This window comes from Miniopterus schreibersii (genome assembly GCF_964146895.1).
Source record: "Miniopterus schreibersii genome assembly, chromosome: 6".
NCBI classification, from domain to species: Eukaryota; Metazoa; Chordata; class Mammalia; order Chiroptera; family Miniopteridae; genus Miniopterus; species Miniopterus schreibersii.
In genome coordinates, this window is record NC_138107.1 from 38,741,184 (window position 1) to 38,762,373 (window position 21,190).

General features: G+C 34.4%; 1 protein-coding gene across 1 annotated transcript in view; it reads right to left on the minus strand.

Annotated features, from left to right (window-relative positions):
• ME1 (malic enzyme 1) overlaps positions 1-21,190 on the minus strand; it is a 133,897-nt gene that overhangs the window by 30,897 nt on the left and 81,810 nt on the right. The window contains exon 7 of the mRNA XM_081140896.1: positions 2,334-2,443. Coding sequence (XP_080997022.1) covers positions 2,334-2,443 — 110 coding nt within the window. The remainder of the gene's footprint in view (positions 1-2,333; positions 2,444-21,190) is intronic.

Consider the following 21,190-nt stretch of genomic DNA (forward strand, 5'->3'; position numbering starts at 1 on the left):
AGCTCTCTACAGTAGTTCTTTCAAACCTCCTTTATTCTCATCAAACTTCTGATCTTATCTCCTGTTTCAAAGAATAAACTTTCTGTCATAGAAAAGAAAACTAAAAGGCAGAGAGGTTAAGTAAATGTATCAACGTCCACAGCTAGTAAGGGGCAAAACAAATCAGTCTGACCCAGAGTCCAAGATCTTAACATCTACATGTTATAATGTCTCTCATTTTTCTCTCTCAGGTACTCACCTGCCGTTCTACCAGTTCTTCAAGGCAAAGCCTAGGCTCCATCCTTGACTCTTACTCAACTTCAACAACCAATCACCAATTTCTATCTTCACTGGCATTTTCCCAGGACAGAGAACTATCATTGTGCATTTGGATTACAGTCACATCTTTTAAATTCGCTCCCACTCAATCTACTTCTACACTGAAAACAAGGGTATTCTAAGAAGAATCAGCATTTGTACAGAGGCTGTGATAGAAAGAAGCCTGGCTCATTTCTGGATCTGAAAAAGGATGTTATGGCTGGAATGGCAAAAATAATGAGGCTGGAGAGGGAGAAAGGGATCATTTTGGGCCACATTCATAATTTTCATCTTTATCCTAAGTGAAATTAAAGTATTCTAAGGGAGAAATGATATGACTAGATACTCAGAGAAAAAAAAAAAAAAAGCTTTGGCTTGTTCACCACTAAATAAATCCCCAGCCCCTAGTTCTATACCTGGCAAACTGCAGAGAATCTACACAGATATGTACATATGAGGAGGAGTAAAAGTAAATGTAGAGAGATTTCTTAGGAAAATATCCATTGTTTAGAAGAAATGAAAATAACTTACATTAGGGTAATGAAGAGACATTTATGAACGAGACAGATTTTCATGACAGAAAATCAGGAGGGTTTAGTGATAAACTGCATTGGCAGGGAGAAATGAAGAACAGACCAGGAATTCACTGAGAAGGAGAACACTGGAAGAAGGGGGGGTTTGGTGGGGAAATAAAGCTAGATTTGGGGGAGGTTGAGTATGAGGTAACTTTGACATATCCAAGAGGAGATTTAAAATAACCAGATGAGCATATGGACCTGGAATTCAAAGATATCAGGGCTAGAACTAGAAATCTATGGACTATATACCTAAGAAGATACAACAGAACAAAGAGAAAGGGCCTGGGACTTAGTACTGAAGTGTTCTGTCATTTAACAGTGTGTCAGAAAAGAAAGAACCTGAAAAAAAAAGTGAAAATCCGAAGAGACTGAAAGAGGTCAGCAGAGAGCTGTGACATGGAGTCAACAAAAGAGAGTATTTTAGGGAAAAGAGTGAGGTCAACAATATTAATGCTGCTGAGAATTCAAGTCAGATAAGCAATGAAAAATGTCCATTGGAATTAGAGAAATAGAAGCCATCTGTGATCTTCTCTCAAGTTGCAAACACTCATTATGGTCTTTCTCCTTAGAACCTCTGCCTGTGGTTTTCCCTCTACCTGCCCTTAATACTAGGAACAGGATCAGCAAGATTTTGATTGTAAGGTTTTGGATTTGGGGGCAGAGTGGTTGGGTGGGTATGGATCTAGAGAAGGTTGAAAAAGAAGGGATTAAAAAGAAAAAACAAACAAACAAAAAACAGGTAACATAAACAGGTAGCCCAGAATCTACAATCTAGCAAAGACAAATAGTAAAAAGTGGCGCATTATACATAAAGGCACCTTTTGTTGAGGTGAAGCTAGAAATTGTGGCTGATCGAGATAACGGCTAAAAAGAAAAGTATATACACTCTTATTTTTAAACAATGAATAATATATTTTCATACATTTCCTTCTCTGGTTAGCTATAATCACTGGGGATTTATCAGATTTCAGGGAACTATGGATTATGTGGTACATTCTAGAGTCAGAGAATACTTTTCTCAAATATATGAAAGTAAATGAGAAATGGTGTATGAAGTTATCAAGAATAATTCCAGGCATTTAGTAGATATCTAGTATATATTTATTGAATCACTGTAAAATTATGAACTAATTTTAGTAGACATGTTATTCGTTATAAAAAAATTTTAACGTATAATTTGCATACAATATTATATTAGTTTCAGGTAGGTGTGCAACATAGTGATTCCACATTATATACCTTACAATGTGATCACCACAATAAGTCTAGTAACCATCTGTCACCATACAAAGTTACAATATTACTGGCTGTATTCTTGGCTTGTTTGTTTTATAACTGAGAGTCTGAACCTCTTATTCCTTTTCACCTTTATCACACATCCCCCCAGGCCCCCCCCTCTGCTCTGGCAACCAGCAGGAGGTACTATGCTTGATCCATATGCAGTGAAAATTTTATTACCTTGAATGTCATCATTGAATGTGCAATACTGGTTTCGATACTTGTTCAGGAGACGAAATGCATTTATATTGGCAAAATCTTCAAACTGAATAAGGCAATTCATGCCATACCTATGGGACAAAACATTCACGTTAAAAGAGGTTAATGAAATAACATTTAAAAAATAAACCTTAAAAAGTAGCCTAAAGAAAAGGCAAAACATTTTTTTGAAGGTCCTACACCTTGCTACTTTGTATAAACATGTAATACAATGCCTGTTCAGCAAATATTTAGTGCATTCTCACTACGGAAAAAGCATTAATGTTGGTACTGTGAAATAATACAAAGATAATTTTTAAAATGGGGTCCCTACCATCAGGGAATTTAAAATTTAGTGGAAACTAAAATATTTTGAAATAAAAAGTGCATGAAAAGTAATGTAAAAGTGGTATGCACAAGGAATTAAAGATGACAAGAGGACAGATATCACTTCTGTCTGGGGTCACAGACCAGGTAACAAATGAACTGAGTTTTCATGAATAGTTATGATTTCAGAAGTTGAGATGTAGGGTTTCACAGGCTGAGTAAACAGCAGAAGCAAAATAATCAAGGTGAAAGTTGGGAAAGAAAAAAATGTTCAAAAAATGTCAAGAAGCCCTATTTAGCTATAAATGTGGTGATGCACATAAGGGTGTAGTGAAAGATAAGGTCAGAATTTTATGTTGGAAACCTGAAAATTCTAGCCTTACATTCCAGTTTTTATTCTCTATTCATGGCCAAACACCAAAAGGCTTTGAGCTTTGAGGTATAGAGGATGGATTTTTTTATTTCTAAAATTAACTCACTTGTCTGACCCTTTATAAGTATGATCCTTAACTGTTCTGGTCTCTGTTTGTCCATTAAGAGAAATGAGAATAATAATAGCATATTATAATAAATTCATTATCAGAGTTAAATGAATGATACATGTAAGTGCTCAGTGTGCAAAGATGGTACATGAGTGTTCTACCACCACTAGATATTTTTTACTGTTTAATAGCAACATAGAAGCCACAGACAGTGAAACATTTTCAAAGGCCTAAGAGAAAATAACTGTCATGCTAGAATAGTATTAATGTAGCAAGACTATTCTTCAAGAGTAAGGTTGAAACAAAGACATCTTGTACTAAAGGAAGTTTTAAAGGGTGCAATTCAGGAAGAAAGAAAATAACCCTAGAAAGAAGGTCTGCAATATAATAAAACAGTAAAATTTAAGTAAAAACAAGTAATTTTTATCCACATAAAATAGCAAAGAAGAATAAGGCTACCTCTGACATGACAGAGTGAGGAGGTTGGCAAATCTGTTCCCCAAAGAGCAAAAATAAAACAAAAAACACAGAACAAATCCTTCAAACCAACCATTTCAGTGCCATGGAAATCAACTAAAGGCAAAAGAAACAAAAATTTTAAAGTACAATGAGGGAATGAGTTAATATTTCAAAGGAACAAACAAATTTTATGCTCCTTATATATGTGATGCCATTCTAGGAAACTCTTTAGCTCACTTTATTAAAAATTACTAACATGCTATTAAGAATGGATAATGGCACATCTATGGTTATAAATTATTACTTTTTTTTTACATTCTCAGCAGAGAAACAAACTTTGTGGTAGCAACTTATTATCCCAAACACAAATATCAGTCAATAATCATCTGGTGTTTGTAAGGGCTCCTTCCCACGTCTCTGGTTTTCACGCAGGCCTTTAGAAGGAAAGGTTGCGTGCTTTCAGACAGGGCCCTCATATGGTTTGCCCCAGTGTGTCATGTACTAGTGGTCTAGCAGCATTAGCTGGCCTGTCATTATGTTCCAAAGCAGCAGAACCTGTGGTTTCAGCATGTGAAGAGGAATCAGAGCCTTCTCAGTTCTATTCCTGGATCTACCACTTACTTGATCCTGTGGTTTTGGGCTTGTTACAGTTTCTCTGTGGTTAAGATGAAATCCCCTCAATATCGTTTGCCTTTGGTGTTTAGGACACAATGTGGTCAGGCTATAAATTTATACTGTTTTCTAAGTGAAATCAGGGCATAGGAATAGGTAGTAAAATGATGCGCAAGATACCTTATTGTTTACAAAAGTTTATTTTAAAATTATTTCTTGGAGAATACTGCATGCCACTTTTAAATTCATGATTTTTCTTGACCTGGTAGTTAACTCAGATTTGACTCCTAAATATTTAGAGACAGGCATTCAGAATTCATTTTGTGACACAAGCATCTTGCATCATACAATCAAAGAAAGCCATGTAAGGCATATTTTGTTCCAGACTGAACCAGCCTTGTCACTATGAAATTATAAGCAGTGGAACACAAGGAAGTTGGCCAATTCAGTTCTACATAACTATGAAAAGAACCTACTATTTTATGATCAAAATATCACATAAAATAGTGGGTGTAAATGGTTTTAAAAGGTAACAGAATTACCATCCATAAAATTAACATGTAAGAATTGGAGAGAATTTTTTCTTGTGGAATTGTTAATCAGGCCAAAACCTTATTACAGTGATAAGAGACTACATCAAGCACTTACTAAGTGCAGAACACTGTGTTCCACACTTCATAGGGATTATCTCATTTAATTCTCTCAGTAACCCAATTAGGCATGTATTGTTATTACCCATTTTACAGATGAAGTAACTGGAGCTCAGAGAGATTAAGGGTTGTGGTTGAGATCATAATGCTAATAAGTGGTAGGGTCTGGTTGACATGCAGGGCTTGTGTTTGAACTACTATATGTCTGGCTCCCATAGAACACCAATATCACGGTCAAGTCAATAAAGTGAACAGTATACTTAAAAATAAAAGGGTTGCACTGATAAAATAAGGGAGTTGTAATTTTATCATAAAACTAGTAAGATAGCATTTCTATGTATTCAATATTCTATATATTTTTATTATAGAAAGTATATAGGCAAATATTGGTGAGAACATTAGTTTTTCTTTGGTTACAAACCATCAAGAATTCACTCTAACCAAGTCAACCAAAAACGTTTTGATTTTCCCCAAGAGATATAGAAAAATGTTTTGGGTTTTTTTTGTATTACATACATGGCACCATACAGCATTCAAGATACAGAGCACTTTAGCTCCAATGGGTACCTCAGAGATAATTTATTCAAATTACTCATTTTTAATAATGTAACTAAGGTCTAAGGGAAGTAAAAGAATTGAGCAGCAAATAGGAAACATAGATCATGCCCTTAAAATGCTTATAGTCTCACTGGGGGAAAAAAGATATAAGCAAAAAAAAAAAAATTTCAAAGGATTAAATTGAAAGCAAAATCAGTGGTACACAAAGATGTAACTGTAGGTTTTTAGGAAGACATCATGAATTAAATGAGGCTTAAGTCAAGCCCTTAGGATTCCAATGAAGAAAAGAATGAGGTAGGCAATAAAATCATTGAGATCTCAAAGTTTCTGCTGGAGGACACCTAGGACATTGGTTTGAGGAGTTGCGGAAGATCAACACTGGTTGCTGAGTTTCATATTATGAATAGTCTTGAACTCTGGGTAAGTAATCTGAAGTTGACTGAAGTTCTCTTCAGTCATTCAAATTTAATTCTTCCTTGTAGGTAAGAAGTACAGATAAACATGCATTCACTCATTTAATTCCCTGTAATATGGCTCCAATTCCTACTACTTTACTTCTGTATGATTTTGTAACACTTAGATATTCCTTTCATTTCTCTTATCATTCCATTATATTTTTTAAAAATATATCTTTATTGATTTGAGAGGAAGGGAGAGGGAGAGAGAGAGAGAGAGAAACATCAATGATGAGAGAGTCGTTGTTCGGCTGCCTCCTGACCCCCTACTGGGGATGAAGCCCAAAACCCGGGCATGTGCCCTGACTGGGAATCTATCGAACTTCAATCTCCTGGATCCTAGGTCAATGCTCAGCTGCTGAGCCACACTGTCAGGCACTTCTATTGTATTTTGATGACACTTCCTCTGACAGTGGAGTTTACAAAGATTCAACAGTTATCATCTATTCTTTCACTCTACCCCCTGTAATCTTTCCCTTACCAAGTTCACCTGTTCTCAGGAATTCAGCCATCATCTTTAGACAAATGGCTTCTAAGCCCATATCTCTGTTGCTGATCTTTTATAGAAATCCAACTCTACACTGCCAAAATGATAAGACTTGCAGAAATGTTATGTTATGAATCTTTGTTTCTTTTATGATGGATGTTTACAATAATATTTTATATATTGGAACCATTCCTCTCAATAATGAATTTCTGTAAAAGTATCTATGGTATCAAAAAATCACAACTCTCATACCAAGGACAAGTAATGAATCAGAAGCAAAACGAAACCATTCTGTGTGGCGTTGTCTGCTTCTCAAAGAAAGCAGAGCTGGTAAGATTACGAGTTCCTTAAAATTCAAGAAATGTTGAAGCTTCATTTATAACTAATATTGCTATTTAGCATATTTTACTAAAAATAATTTTAAAATTACTCATCTCCAAAATCAGTGAAATCTTTTCCCTTATGATTTTAATTTAATATATAAATATAAAACTGCTAGAAATTCTGAACTTTCTTCCTTATAAAACTTATTATCCAACTCTCCCTATCTCCATCACTGGCACCACAAATGTCAAAACACTGTGACCACTTTCCATTTAGCCTTCCATCTTATGTTCTAGAGCCAAATTCTGTTATGCCTTCTTCTGACACAAGACCTTTCTTATTAATCGTCATGCTTTCTAGTATAAGTGCCTCAATTCAAGTTCAGGGTCTTTGGACCATATGATTGCAAAAGTACCACAATCTCCTGAGTAGTCTTCTTGCTTTTGTTTTCTTCCTCATTGAAATCAGTTTTCACACTAAAAAAAAATTTAATTCATGATGCTATTTTAATACAGGTCCTATGTAATGAGATCTCATCTAAATTTATCTCCTGCTGTTCTCAAAAATAAACTGTCTCCTTTCTTTCTTCCCTTAGTTATCCATTTATCAAATGATATACTGAGTACCTACTAGGGGTCAGGAATTGTTCCAGGTATGTTGACACACTTCTGCCCCCACAAAACTTAAAGTCTTATGTGGAATACAGTAAGTGGGGATTATAATACAGTTTGGTAAGTACTTTAATACAGAAAGTTCAGGATGGCAAAACACAGAGAAGGGGCACCCATGCAGAATTAAGGGGATTACTATAAACTTTCCAGAGGAAGCTAAAGCCTGAAGGATGAGTGGGAGTATGTCAAGCTAAGAGGAAGGGGAAGAATTTGTGAGGCAGAAGAAGCATCCTCAAAGGCTCAGAGTTAAACACAAATCAATGGCATATTCCAGGAACTGAAATAAACAAGACTAAATCACAGGGTTTGAAGGGAAACGGACAAGAATTAAGGCTAGGAAAGTAAACAGAGCCAGATATGCAGGTCCTCTAATCTGTGTTCAGGTACCTGCACTTGATCCTAAGAGTAGAACATTAAACGGGAGTGTGACATGATCAATTAGCGTTTTAGACTGACTCTGTGTGGTCAGGGTGGAGGATGGATTAGAGAGAGGCAGGGCTAGATGCAAAAGTTTCCTTAGGAGGCTGCTGCAAAACTCCAGGTCTGCATCTGGAAAGAGAATGGCAACAGGGAGAAGATGGAGTCAAGAAATACTTAGGAGGCAGAATTGACAATATTAGGTGAAGGCGAGTAGATGATGAGGAAGAAGGAATCAAGGATGAATTCCAAGTTTCCAGCTTGGCAAATTTGTAGAGGAGGGAGTATATGAAAAACATGACACCTCAGGCAGAGAAGCAGACTTGGCAAGGAAGATCACAAGCTCAGCTTTTGATCAACCTTAGAGTTCTGCAAGAAAAGGGAAGCTGTTATGAGAAATTAAGATGTATGACTTTAGTATTTCAGAGTTTGAGCAGTTGCAGGTGAGGCCCATGATATAGCCATGAGTGGGTATATACAGTGGTGTGGGTACCAAAGGCCATGAGAAATGAAGATCTTAAGAACAAGAAAGGCCAACGTACAAGAAAGGTCATCCATGTGGAAATTAAAATGAGTTAAGAGCAAGACTTTGAAAACAGGCAAGAGCGGTTAAAACAGGGAAGAGCACTTAAGAAATTGGGAGAAGATAGAGACATAATAAACCCAATAGACATAAACATCAAAGAAGTGTCAGGGGTAGGGCTTACATAAGAATGTAGTACTAACAGTCTGAAAGGACTAAAGGGGAGAAGACACTGATCTCATCTCCCACCCCTAAAATGCTGTGTGGGCCAATAAGAATTATTATTTGAAAGCACTGTAGGAAAAGTGGAGGTCTTAAATGTGAGCCATGCTTCAGTCAAGCAAGGAGGTAAAGGGAACATCTAGTGAGTAAGTGAGAACATAATTCCTTTTATTAAGAAATAGAGGGAGGGGAGTATTGGGAGTTTGGTTTAGGGGAGATGAAACACAAAACGTGAAGTATGAAAAATCATAAAGCATGTGAAAGAGAATATAGAAATATACAAATGATATGTTATTTTTTACACTTTAACAGAAGACCAAGAATAACAATAAAGTGAAGCAAGGTTTTCTAAGAATTATGTCCAGAGGCTACCTGATGGATCGCAAAGGTAAGTGTGAGGCGACAGGAATATGGTAGAGGGAAGACTGCACCCTGGTCTCTATGAGTTGAGAGTAGCATGGGAATAGGCTAAAATCCTCAGGGCAGCTTTGGCTCTAAAGGTCTGATCTGTGCTTCAACATGCTATTATATTGTGATATGCACCATTTCTCATGCCCAGAGTGCCTTGATATAAAGGCAGAAATTTAGGAAATGCTTTTATAAACTCCATCTGCAAACTTACCATGGAGAATTAAAGGTCTCCTCAATCGCATGTTCCAGTAAATACCTTATCCCCAACCTCAATCATGTCATTATTTCTGCAGATTGAATCACTAAATCTGTCTATGTCTCCTTCTCGATTTAGTCTAGTTCAAACTGTTTATTTCTAAAAGCCAACAACTTCCACAAAAGACAAGGGCTCAAGTTTTGAGCAGCAAAGAGAATTATATGTTATTTTGCTGCAAATTATCAGAGTCATAAAGCTCGAAAGGTCCCTGGAGACCATTCAGCAACAAATAATGCCCAGGAAGGTTAAATGACACCAAGATTACAGGAGTAGATACACTAGTGAGTATTGTCACCTAAGAGAAAAGCCAGAAAGGTCAAGTACAATGGCCACTTGTGCCAGCAGACCTTTTTTAAATGTAGGAAAATACCTGCTATCTTATTTCGGACTATAAAAATACAGAGTATTTTCAGAGGAATTTGTCAGAACTCATATATTCAAGTGCACATGAATGTTGTCCGTCAGAGCGTTCACTTTCAGACTATATATTTATTCAATGACACGGCAACTGCTCAACTACTTTCAAAGTGAGTTTAAAATCATTTATGCTAAGCTCAATAAGTCAGTGAGAAAAAGCTAAGAACCATATGATTCCATTCACGTGTGAGATATAAAACTGAAACTCAGAGACGCAGACAACAGTATGGTGGTTACCAGAGGGAAGAGGGGTGGTAGTAGTAAAGGGCAAGGGGGGTGAAATATATGGTGACAGAAGGTGATTTGACTTTGGGTAGTGGACAGACACAATGCAATACACAGAACATGTATCACAGAAATGTACATTTGAAACCTGTATAATCTTATTAACCAATGCCACCCCAATAAATTTAAATGAAAAAAAAAAGAGCCCTGGGGAGGCAGCTGAGTTGATTAGAGCATGGTTCCAATACACCAAGGCTGCAGGTTCCATCCCCAGTCAGGGCACATACAAGGATCAACCAATGAATGCATAAATAAGTGGAACAACAAACGTCTCTCCCCCCCAAAATCAATAATAAAAATTTTAAAAATTTATTTTTGCATAAGAAAAAAAATCATTTCATTGTTTCATAATTCTATCTTGTTGGTGCTTTTCTTCCCTCTTTCTTAACAAGTGATACTGGATTTGAACAAAGTTTTGTGAACAAGATCCAAGATCCAAATATTGACTTGGATCAATTTTCTTATTCTATTTTTAAGAATAAATATCAGCCTCAAAGTATTTACCTTAAAATGCCATTACTGTGATATTTCAAAACTTGCTATAGGTTGTAAAGAGATAATCTTCAAAGAGGAACTCCAAAAGTACTGTGAACATTTACTGAGTTTACTACTACAGGTGTATGTGGAAGTATGACACTTGATAACCTTTTATAATAAGCCAATAGTATCATCATTCTCATCAAACAGTCAAACTAACCAATTCAAATGTTGCATTCTTGTTTTGTTTTTCATACTCCATTTGGTTTTATACTAGTAATGAAACTGCCAAAAGGTGGAACGTTCTTTAGAAAGGAAAAAATAAAGTAACTGGAAAATCTAAATATCTATAAAGTCACCTAGATAAACAATAAGAGTTTCATGTCAGGCTAAGATTTTTTCTATGCCTTGCCTTCTTTAAAATCAACTCTAACGACATATGATTTACATGCAATAAAAAGCATCCATTTTAGGTGTATGATGTGATTAGTTTCGATATATGCATACCTGTGCAACCACCTCTATCAGCAAGATATCGAACATTCTCAACATCTCAATAAACTCTTGTAGCTCATTCTAGTCAATCCCCAGCCCCAACACTGGCCCACAGACAATCACTGATCTACTTTCTAACACTGTAGATTACATGAAATGAATATTAAAATGGCAATAAATACATATTTATCAACAACTGAATCTAAAAAACAAAATAAATGAACAAGCAGAACAGAAACAGACTCAGATACAGAGACCATTTTGATATGGTTGCCAGAGGGGAGAGGAATTGGGGTATTGGGTGGAAAAGGTCAAGGGATTAAGAAGTACAAATTGGTAGTAACAGAATAGTCATGGGAATGTAAAGAATATAGTCAACAATATGCTAACGTATGGTGTCAGATGGATTTGAGATTCACTGAGATGATGACTTATTAAGTTATAAAATATCTTAATCACTGGAGTGTACACCTGAAACTAATATAACATTGTATGTCAATTGTAACTGAAAAATAAAAAATGATTTTTAAAAAGTCTGCATTTCTCTTTTTAAAATACCAAGGAGTGATATTACTTGTTGGTATTGTAGACATATAAAGAATACAACTGCCAGTTTTCCAAAGTGGTTCCGCCATTTTACATGCCCACCAATAGATGAGTTCCAGTTGCTCCAAATGCTCACCAACACTTGCTATCATCAGTCTTTTATATTTAAGCCATCTAATGGATATGTCATAGTATCTCATTGTGATTTTAATTTGCATTTCCCTGATGACTAATGAGCTTACATGTGCTTAAAGATCCTAGTGAAGTGTTTCAATCTTTGCTGATTATTAAAAATTGGGTTCTTTGTCTTGTTACTGAGTTGAACGGTTTTTAAAAATATATTCTGAAGTAATTTATCAGATATATGTATTATGACTATTTTCCCCAATCTGTGGCTTGCCTTGTCATTTTCATAACAGTACCTTTTGTTTTTAATTGTATTAAAATCCAATTTAACGATTTTTTCTTTTATGACTTGTGCTTACTGTAAGAAATATTTGCCAAACCCAAGGGCACAAAGATTTTCTCCTATATTTTCTTTTAAAAGTGGTATAGTTTAGCTTTATGTTTAGGTCTATGATCCATTTTAAGTTAATTTTTGTGGGTTAAGTGTGAAAAATGGGTTGAGGTCATGTTTTCCTTATGTAATTGTTCAAAGACTATTTCTTAAAAGAACTACTGTATTCCTACTGAATTACTTTGGTTCTTTATCTAGGCCCAATTAATCATAAGCACATTGGTCTACTTCTGGGCTTTCTGCTTTTTCTATTGATTTATTCTGTTTTATTGTTCTATTCCCTTATATCATTATGACACTATCTTAATTTATTCTAGCTTTGTAAGTTTTAGTTTTGAGTATAAGTTCTCCAACTTTATTCTTTTTCAAAATTGTTTTAGCTATTCTATATTCTAAGTCCTTTGCATTTCCTTATACTTTGAATCATCTTGTTAATTTCTACAAAAAGCCTGCCAGGTTAAAATTTTTTAAAAAATTGATTTACATTTTTGTGTCATAAAAATCTTTAACAAAGGACTTCAGTGAAATGGTACTTTCACATGCAGGATACCTGCATGTGAAAGTAAGTTTTAGACATGTACCTATAATTTCATTACTAAATACCCACATATATATTCTGCAAAATATTTTAACCATAGAGAAAAGCATTAGAAATATTAACAGCCATGTGCCCCCTACACAATTTTATGAAATATCAACATTATACCATATTTATTTCAGACCACCAAAAAGTCACACTATTGAAACTCCCCTTGCCCCTCATGAATCTCACTTCCCTCAGGTAACTACTCTTCTAAATTTGCTGTTTATAATTCCAATGCATGCTATACTTTTACTACAAATGTATTAACATCCAAAAGCAAGTATGATGTTTTTTTTTAAACTTTATATACATGGATAACTGTATGTGAATCTGATGGGTGTTAAATAGAATCTGATTCTTAAGCCATTGTGGTATTAAGAGCTCAGACTCAACGTATTGAAATGTCTCCTTTTACAATTTTTTTCCTTGATTCTGTAATTCTTAAATATATTCATGTGGATACATGAAGCACTAGTTCCTTCAATTTTTATGTACTATACAACATTGCATGGTAAATCTATAGCACAATTTATCAATTCCCCTCTTGATGGACATTTAGATTGCTTCTAATTTTTCATTACTACAAACAGTGTTTCTGTGAAAATTTCTGTACATGTCTCCTTATGAACAAGTTTCTCTGGGATGCCAGTGCTATGCAGTAGGTTTTGATAATCTTAACTACATTGCCAAAGTGTTTTATGAAGTTACGCTCCTGCAAGCAGTGTACATATTCATCCACAGCCTCACAAGCTCTTGGCTTTGTCAGATTGAAACATTTTTGTCAATCTAATGGATATGAAATGGTATTTGATATCTGAGAAATGGCAGTATGGTGCTGGGCAGCCATAGAAATGTGCTGCTGGAATTTCTCTTCAAAAGAGAACTTGCCTAGGAGTGCAGTTAAGTAACTGCCTCCAGCTACAGTGTCAAGAACCGCTCCAGCATTCCATACAAGGCCATGCTTCTCCCAGTGAGTCCCCAATCATTTCTCAGCACAGCAGTACCACTGGGGCCTGGTCATTTCTACTCAATGTGAACTCATCTAACAAGCAATCTTGGCTCTGGAGCTCCCCATTGGGTTGGCTGAGACTTTGTCAGATATATATTACAGCTTGAAGTTGTCTCTGCCCAATTCTGATTCCCAGATGTTATGGTCTAAAGGCTTTCCCTGCCAATCCTTTCCCCTCCCTATTTATGTTTCACAGGCATTACTTCAAACACACTTTTCACATTTAAACTCCATTTCAGGAACTGGTACATGGAAAACTCAAACTGATATGATTGAGTAAATCAGAGCTCAAGTCTCTGCTGAATCCAACTGCTTGGATCTGTATCCCAGCTCTACTTCTTCCTTCTGGATGTAGGGCATGCTATTTAATTTCCCTAAACCTCAGTTTCTTCATCTCTAAAATGGGAATAATAATATGTGTGAGTAATTAAAATAATATAAGCCCTTGGAAAAACCTCTGGTACATAATAAGCATTCAATAAATACTTTTGTTTGCCCATTGTGATTAGTTGTGATTAAGCTCAAGGATATATGAAACTATGACTGAGTCAACAATGACCTGGGAATATTTATTGTTTCTTTCCTTATATATATATGTGTATATATATAGTAGGTGTTATTATAGCATATGGGTAAATGTAGAGTGATCTCAAATAAAATACTCAGTGATAATGAACAGTTCCAGTCTGATTACTTTGTCAATAATTAATTTATATTCTAAAACTTGTACCTATACCATTTGTGCTTTGATTTAAAAAAAATTTTTTTTGCTTATAATAAATCACATATACAGGCAACATTAAGGAATATAAACTATAGCACTTGAGAAACAATGTTGGGAAGCTTTGACTAAATGCCTTTTCTATTATGAAGTGCAGCATATATTTGGATTTCATAGTGTACAAACCTTGAGACTGTTCTATTAGTTTCTTTAGGAAAGATATTAAGAATCAAACACTATTATAAAATTTTCCCAAGATATTGCAGAAGTCAAAACATAGCTAGTATTCTTTTTTAAACTGACATTTTCCCACGGAAATGATTTTCCCAGAAATATCAACTAGTTCTCCCTTTTCACTGTTTTCTAAAATTTAGAATAATTAGTCAGAAATGAATCAATCTGTGAAGAAAGGTCAGGAAAGAAGCTCAGTAACTAATGCATTCTACTTGCATTCTCGTCCTCAGAGACCATGTTAATGAGAATTGGGAAGGGTAATTAGTGCTGCAGAATGACCCAGTCAAACATTTATTGTAATGTGATACTACTCCCTATCTTCAGTTTTAAAACTAGGAGTCTGGCCAAACAGAAACTTCTGGAATAAGCAGATGCCTGCAAAAATAGAAGTCTCCATTAACTTTTTGAAATACATTTTCTATCTCATTCCAAAATTCTGTATTTCTCTATAGCAAGAAAAATAACTTCTATATTGTTCCAAAACCTCATATGAAATATATGCCCAGAAGACCTCTGTAATGCATTTGTGCAAAAAGATGGTATCTCATTCTTTAATCCACCCAATGGAAAGAAAAACCTAGATAGTGCATGAAAAATAGTGCTAGAGCAAGTGGCAGGAAGAGAAAAAGATTTGTATTGTCTTGTCAGTAAAATGAATGGCCATACTTCAATTGATTTGCACAGTAAAATCTTATTTGGTTTTCTAAGACACATATACTATAAAAATATATTTATCAGACTATCTGCTTTTTCATACTATAATATACCTTATATACTACCATTCTTCATTCCTTTTTGTGCCTGTTAAACTCCAGAACAGATCAGATTCCATATTTCTGGGTAAAGAATCAAAATCCTTCTTCTTACTAAAACCCTTCAAAATAAAAAAAAAGTCTGATCTTTATGCAGGGCAAATCCTATCTAACCATTACACTCTCCTCCGGCCAAAGGCACCACTACATCCTTTAGTGATTAGAACATGAGACACTGGGTTTCTCAGAAGCGTGTGCTCAGTAATGCTGACTGGGATTTTGCAAAAATAGCAATCCTTGCCCAAATGGTTTTGAGAACCAGCAGGCAAAACAAAATAAAACGTCTCTTCACTCAGTATTGTAGTTCTCAGAACTCTAACATACTACTTATTGTAAACTGATCATCTCTGAGAAGGGGATGAGCAAAATGTGAATTTATCATTCTAATTTAACTAGAAAATACCTTTTCATAGCCCAAGAAGAACGGAAAAGAATACTGAAAGACACTGCACTACAACCCTTTCTAGGGTTAAGAAAGGTTCTAAATTGTTAAACTGTTCATAATAAAGATCAAACCTGTAAGGGTTCATTATTGTTCTGTACTAGCAAATAGAATAAGGATGCCATTTTTTTGAAGGGAGAATTTTAAATTTCAAAACAAGATATATGTATCATTAAAGCCAAAAACAGTTAATTTCAAATGAAGAGAAGTCTGGGGTTAGGCTAAGAAGTAAAAAAAGAATCTAACAAGGGAACCCACACAAAATTTCAGAAAAGGACCTCTTACTTACTGGTAATTAATCTATATATATACAAATTATATAGATCTCAAAAAGGAATGGGCTAACGATTCAAGGATATTCCTATCTGAAGATTATTTATTGGTAATAGCCTTTCAAAGCTAGACATTAAATAATAAGAAAATTCATGGACTTCCACAATTCAAAACAGATAAAAATTTTAAAAGGAAGTATGTCAAATGACAACTTATATAGACATAATCATGACTGCATCAATTTTCTTTTCCTAGGGGTGGCTCTATCAGATCATAAGAGAAAGAGGTATATGGCAGTTTAACAAAAAACAAAGAGAGAATGTGGCTACCACTGAATCACATGGAGGCTGTCACTGGTTTTTTGAAAGCTGACAATGCTTAAATCATAAGCATATGTGGAGTAAAAAAGTTCCCACTCTTTCTCATATGAGCCGTATTAGTCACTCTGTTTTCCCATAAGCTGATAACAATAACATTTTGTGGATTCTGTGGTTTCCAGGGAAAAAAAAGGGTAAGGCTTATATTTTCAAACCCCCAGTTGAGAAGAAATTTTTCAATAAAAGAGAATACATATTCCCAGGGATGCTGGTTGTAAGCAAAATGTCAACTATGGGACATTCCAAATTCTCCACATACCAAGCAATATAAAGACAATATGGGGTAAAAAAAAAAAAAAACAAGACGTAAAATTTTTCAACTTCATAATCAGAATATAAGACAGTAGAGACAACATTTTAAAATGTAGACATCATTACCAGCTCACCACATAGGCTTAAGGAGCCTAGAAATATGAATATGAAGAGTGTCCTTGATACCGCAACACTAACTAAATAAATAAACAAATCCACAATTTGTTGAAACAATGGCATAGAAATGTCCTAACACTATCATGAATCCTAACAGACAAAATGAAGGATTTTTTCCTGAAACATAATATGCTACCATAAACTTTACATGGCTGTGTGTTAAATTTTAAAAGGTACTTATTTCAAATGTCATAGAAGATAATTTGTGTATAACACACTTTAATTGTATCCAAATACAATATTCTAGGTCTTAAAATGGAAGTATATGACAGATTTTTAAAAACCAACTGAAATAGGAGAAACTGAAACAAAGGATATCAGGATTAAAGCTAGGGAAGCTTACATGTTATGTTTTCAAATAGTCCCGTGGTTCTGTACCCGGAAGTTATGCTTTGCTCCGTTTATGGGTAACTGGAAAGGCAATGCAGTCGGCTACTTACTCTAGCCAGCTCACTAAATCTGAGGATTAGATTCACACAACTAACTCAAAGATGAGCTTTCCTCTGAAACTAAGGACACATTATCATTTATTTACAGAATTTGTTTCTATCGACTGACTTAGCATGTGTATATTTAGCATATCTACAAGCAAATAATTTTACACATCTATGGGATTTATATCGATATGTATATATATTTACAGAATTAATATTTACATGTAGGCTAATTCTATAAATGCAACTAACAGCTCCTCAGAATAAAAGCAAAAGGTAAGTTATAGAGATAATAGTTTCCAAAATAATTTCAAATTATCTCTTTTAAGAAGATATAAGGTTTTAATATTTCTAAGAGTACATCTTTTGCAAAGCTACTGTTAAATATAAGCAATGACTAAATATATTATATAGGAATGCTATTTTTTCTAGCTTTGATTCACAGGAATCTTGTTGTAAAGACTGCTCTTTAAGTTTTCCACTGTTATCAATTTTTAATAAAATATTTTGTTATAAATCAATCAACCATCTGAACTCAAAACTTCTATTTTCAACAAAAATCCTAAAAGTTAAGGAATCAAAAACAACATTCCATGACTGAAAATAAGTTTTTCTTCTATGATGAAGCATTTTTAAAAATATTTTTAAGTTGATTTCAGAGAGAGGAAGGGAGAGGGAGAGAGAGAGAGAAAACATCAATGATGAGAAAGAGTCATAGATTCAGATATGATAGAGATTCTGGAGTAATCAGACCAAGAGTTTAAAGTAACTATGATTAATATGCTAAAGGATCTAATAGATAAAATAGTAGTAGACAGCATATAAGAACATATGGATAATATTAAACAAAAGAGATGGAAACTCTAAGAAAGAATTTTAAAATGCTAGAAATATAAAGGAAGTAATACATATGATATATAAGTAAAATATAAATGAAGAATGCATTTGATGGGCTCATCAGTAAATGAGGCATGGAGAATAAAAAATTAGTGAGCTTGAAGAAATGTCAATAGGAACTTCCAAAACTAAAATGCAAAGAGAAAAAGAATAGAACAGTCAAAAAATGTGGGACAATTACAAAGGGTATAATATACACACAATGGATATAACAGAAGGAGAGTAAATATTTGAGGTAATAATGAATACAAATTTTTATTAATTAAAATTAATGACAGACACCAAACCACATATCCAGGAAACTCAGAAAACACCAAGCAGGATAAATACAAAAAAAAAAAAAAAAAAATCTATAATTTGGTATATCATATTCAAAATGCAGAAAATCAAAAACAAGGAGAAAACTTTGAAAGAAGCCAGAGGAAAAAAAAAAAAATCACACTTTATCAATAGAGGGAAAAGATTAAGGATTACATCAGATTTCTCTTCAGAAACCATGCAATCAAGAAGGAAGTGGATAAAAAAACACCGGTGGTACATTTACACAATGAATACTATGCAGTGGTGTAAAAAAAAGGATCTCTTTCCCTTTGAGATAGTATGGATGGACCTGGAGAATATTATGCTAACTGAAGTAAGCCAGTTAGAGAAATGCAAATATCACATGATCACACTTATAAGTGGGAGCTAAAGAAAGAACAAAATAAATTGATGAACAAAAGAGGTCCAGAGGCATGGATGCATGGAACAGAATAACAGACATTGGGGGGGGGCACAAGGAGGAGAGTAGGAAGAGATTAACCAAGGAAAATATACGCATATTTGCAAAACCTAGGGACACAGACAATGGCATGGGGAAGATATGAGGTGGGGTGGGGAATGGGTGGAGAGGGGCAAAAAGTGAAAAAGTGGGAGACATCTGTAATGTGGTAAAGAGAGAGAGAGGAGGAGGAGGAGGAGGGGGAGGGAGGGAGGATGGGAAATATTTAAAGTATTAAAAGAAAAAAACCCACCAACCTAGAATTCTGTAGCCAATGAAATTATCCTTCAAAAGTGAAGGAGAGATACTTTCTCAGACAAACAAAAATCGAAGGAATTTGTTACCAGTAGAACTGCCTTGCAAGAAATGTTAAAATAAGTTTTTCAGAGAGAAGGAAAATGATGTAGGCCATAAACTTGGATCTACATAAAGAAAGGAAGAGCATTAAAGAAGAAATGAATAAAGGTAAAATAAAATCTTTTTCTTTATCATAATTGATCTAATAGATAAGTTTCTTCAAAATAATAATGGTAACAATGTATTTGGTGATTATAGCTTATGGATAAGTAAATGAATGACAGCAATGCTATAAGGGATGGCAGGGAGGAATTGGGAATACTCTCTTATAAGGCACCTACACTATTAGTGGTAAATGTATATTACAATTTTGGGGGCAACTAAAAAAATTTTTAAAGAAGTATAACTGATACAATAATACAAGAGAGAAAATAAATCTAGGGTAAATACTTGTTCCTTCTTGTTTGTTTGTTTTTTACAGCCTTCAATATAATCTTTTTTTTAATTTTTACAATTTTTTTGAAATTAAATTTATTGAGGTAACATTAGTTAATAAGCTTATATAGGTTTTAAATGTACAATTCTATAATATATCATCTGTATGTTGACTACATTGTGTGTTCACCAGCCAAAGTGAACTCTCCTTCCATCACCATATAGTTGACCTCCTTTACCTTTTACTAGCTCCCCCCACCCCCTTTCTCCTTATACTTTAACTCCTTGGCTTTCCTTTACTTACAGTATCTGTTAGATACTGTGTCTTTTAGAACTCCATATTTCAAGTTTTGGCTCCTCCAACTGCTCTTTTTGCTGCTCATGTTTCAGCAGGATGGTGAATAAATTAAACAAAACACGTTGCCCATAACAGCAAAATAATTGATCCAACAACCCATTGTCTAAACACGTGGAAGTGTGACAAAATTTCTATCACCCTGGCCTCACCATGAACTCATGTATTGTGCATTATTTGATTATAACAACTCTGCAGGTGAGTCTGAAAATACTAGCAATAAAAATATATATCTCCAGTGCCCAGAACAATACCTGGCATACAGAAAGTATTATTTACTGAGTGAATAAATGAATTGATGTTGTTTTTAAAAAACAACAAAATAACAACATTTTTAAAAATATATTATTTGTCAACTTGCTTTAATATCCATCTCACAAATAAAATTATGTCTTCTATATTGGTCTGCATTTCTGAAATCTAACTTTACAGAAGTATTATGAGTATGCCTGAGAAGCTTCTTACATCTGGCACATTACAAAGTGTTGAGACCAGGTATCTAAGTTTTTAAACATAAAACACTCACTTGTCTCACTTGTGAAAAAATAATTTGAAAGTTTTCCAGACATGTATGCAGAATTAGGCAGCCTTACCCCATGATTAAAGCCAATTCATAGAAATTTAACATAATTTTTCAAAATATCAAAGCATAATAGTGAAATCAAATGACTGAAGTGAGCAAAATCTGCTCCTAATTTTAATTTCATATGGTTTGGCACTTAAAAGGGACAGTTAATACTAAACTATTCCTTCTATAAAAGTCAGAAGAGACAAGTGAGATAAGTCTTCTCTGACAACTCATCTCCCCCACGTTACTTATTAGATATACTCTCTGATATTCTCTTATAGTACCTTAAACTCATTTCCTCTGCAGGATTTATTGAAAATGTCTGTTTATCTCTCTTCCCAACTACACTGAGTTCCTTAAAAGCATTTAGCAAAATGAATGCCTGGTGCATACACGTGCTCAATGTGCTTGCTGAATGAATAAGTAATTCAAGGCACCGTAAATACTGTCTGACTAAGGTTATAAAAATCATTTGTATGAGGAGGGATAGCTCTAGAAGACTGGGCTAATTTCTCTCACTGTCAACAATGTTTGATTTATTTTTCCTTTACCCTCACTATTATTTATTTGTTTTTCTATATGTCAATATGGCTTATCCAGAAAAAAAAAGTTTAACTTAACT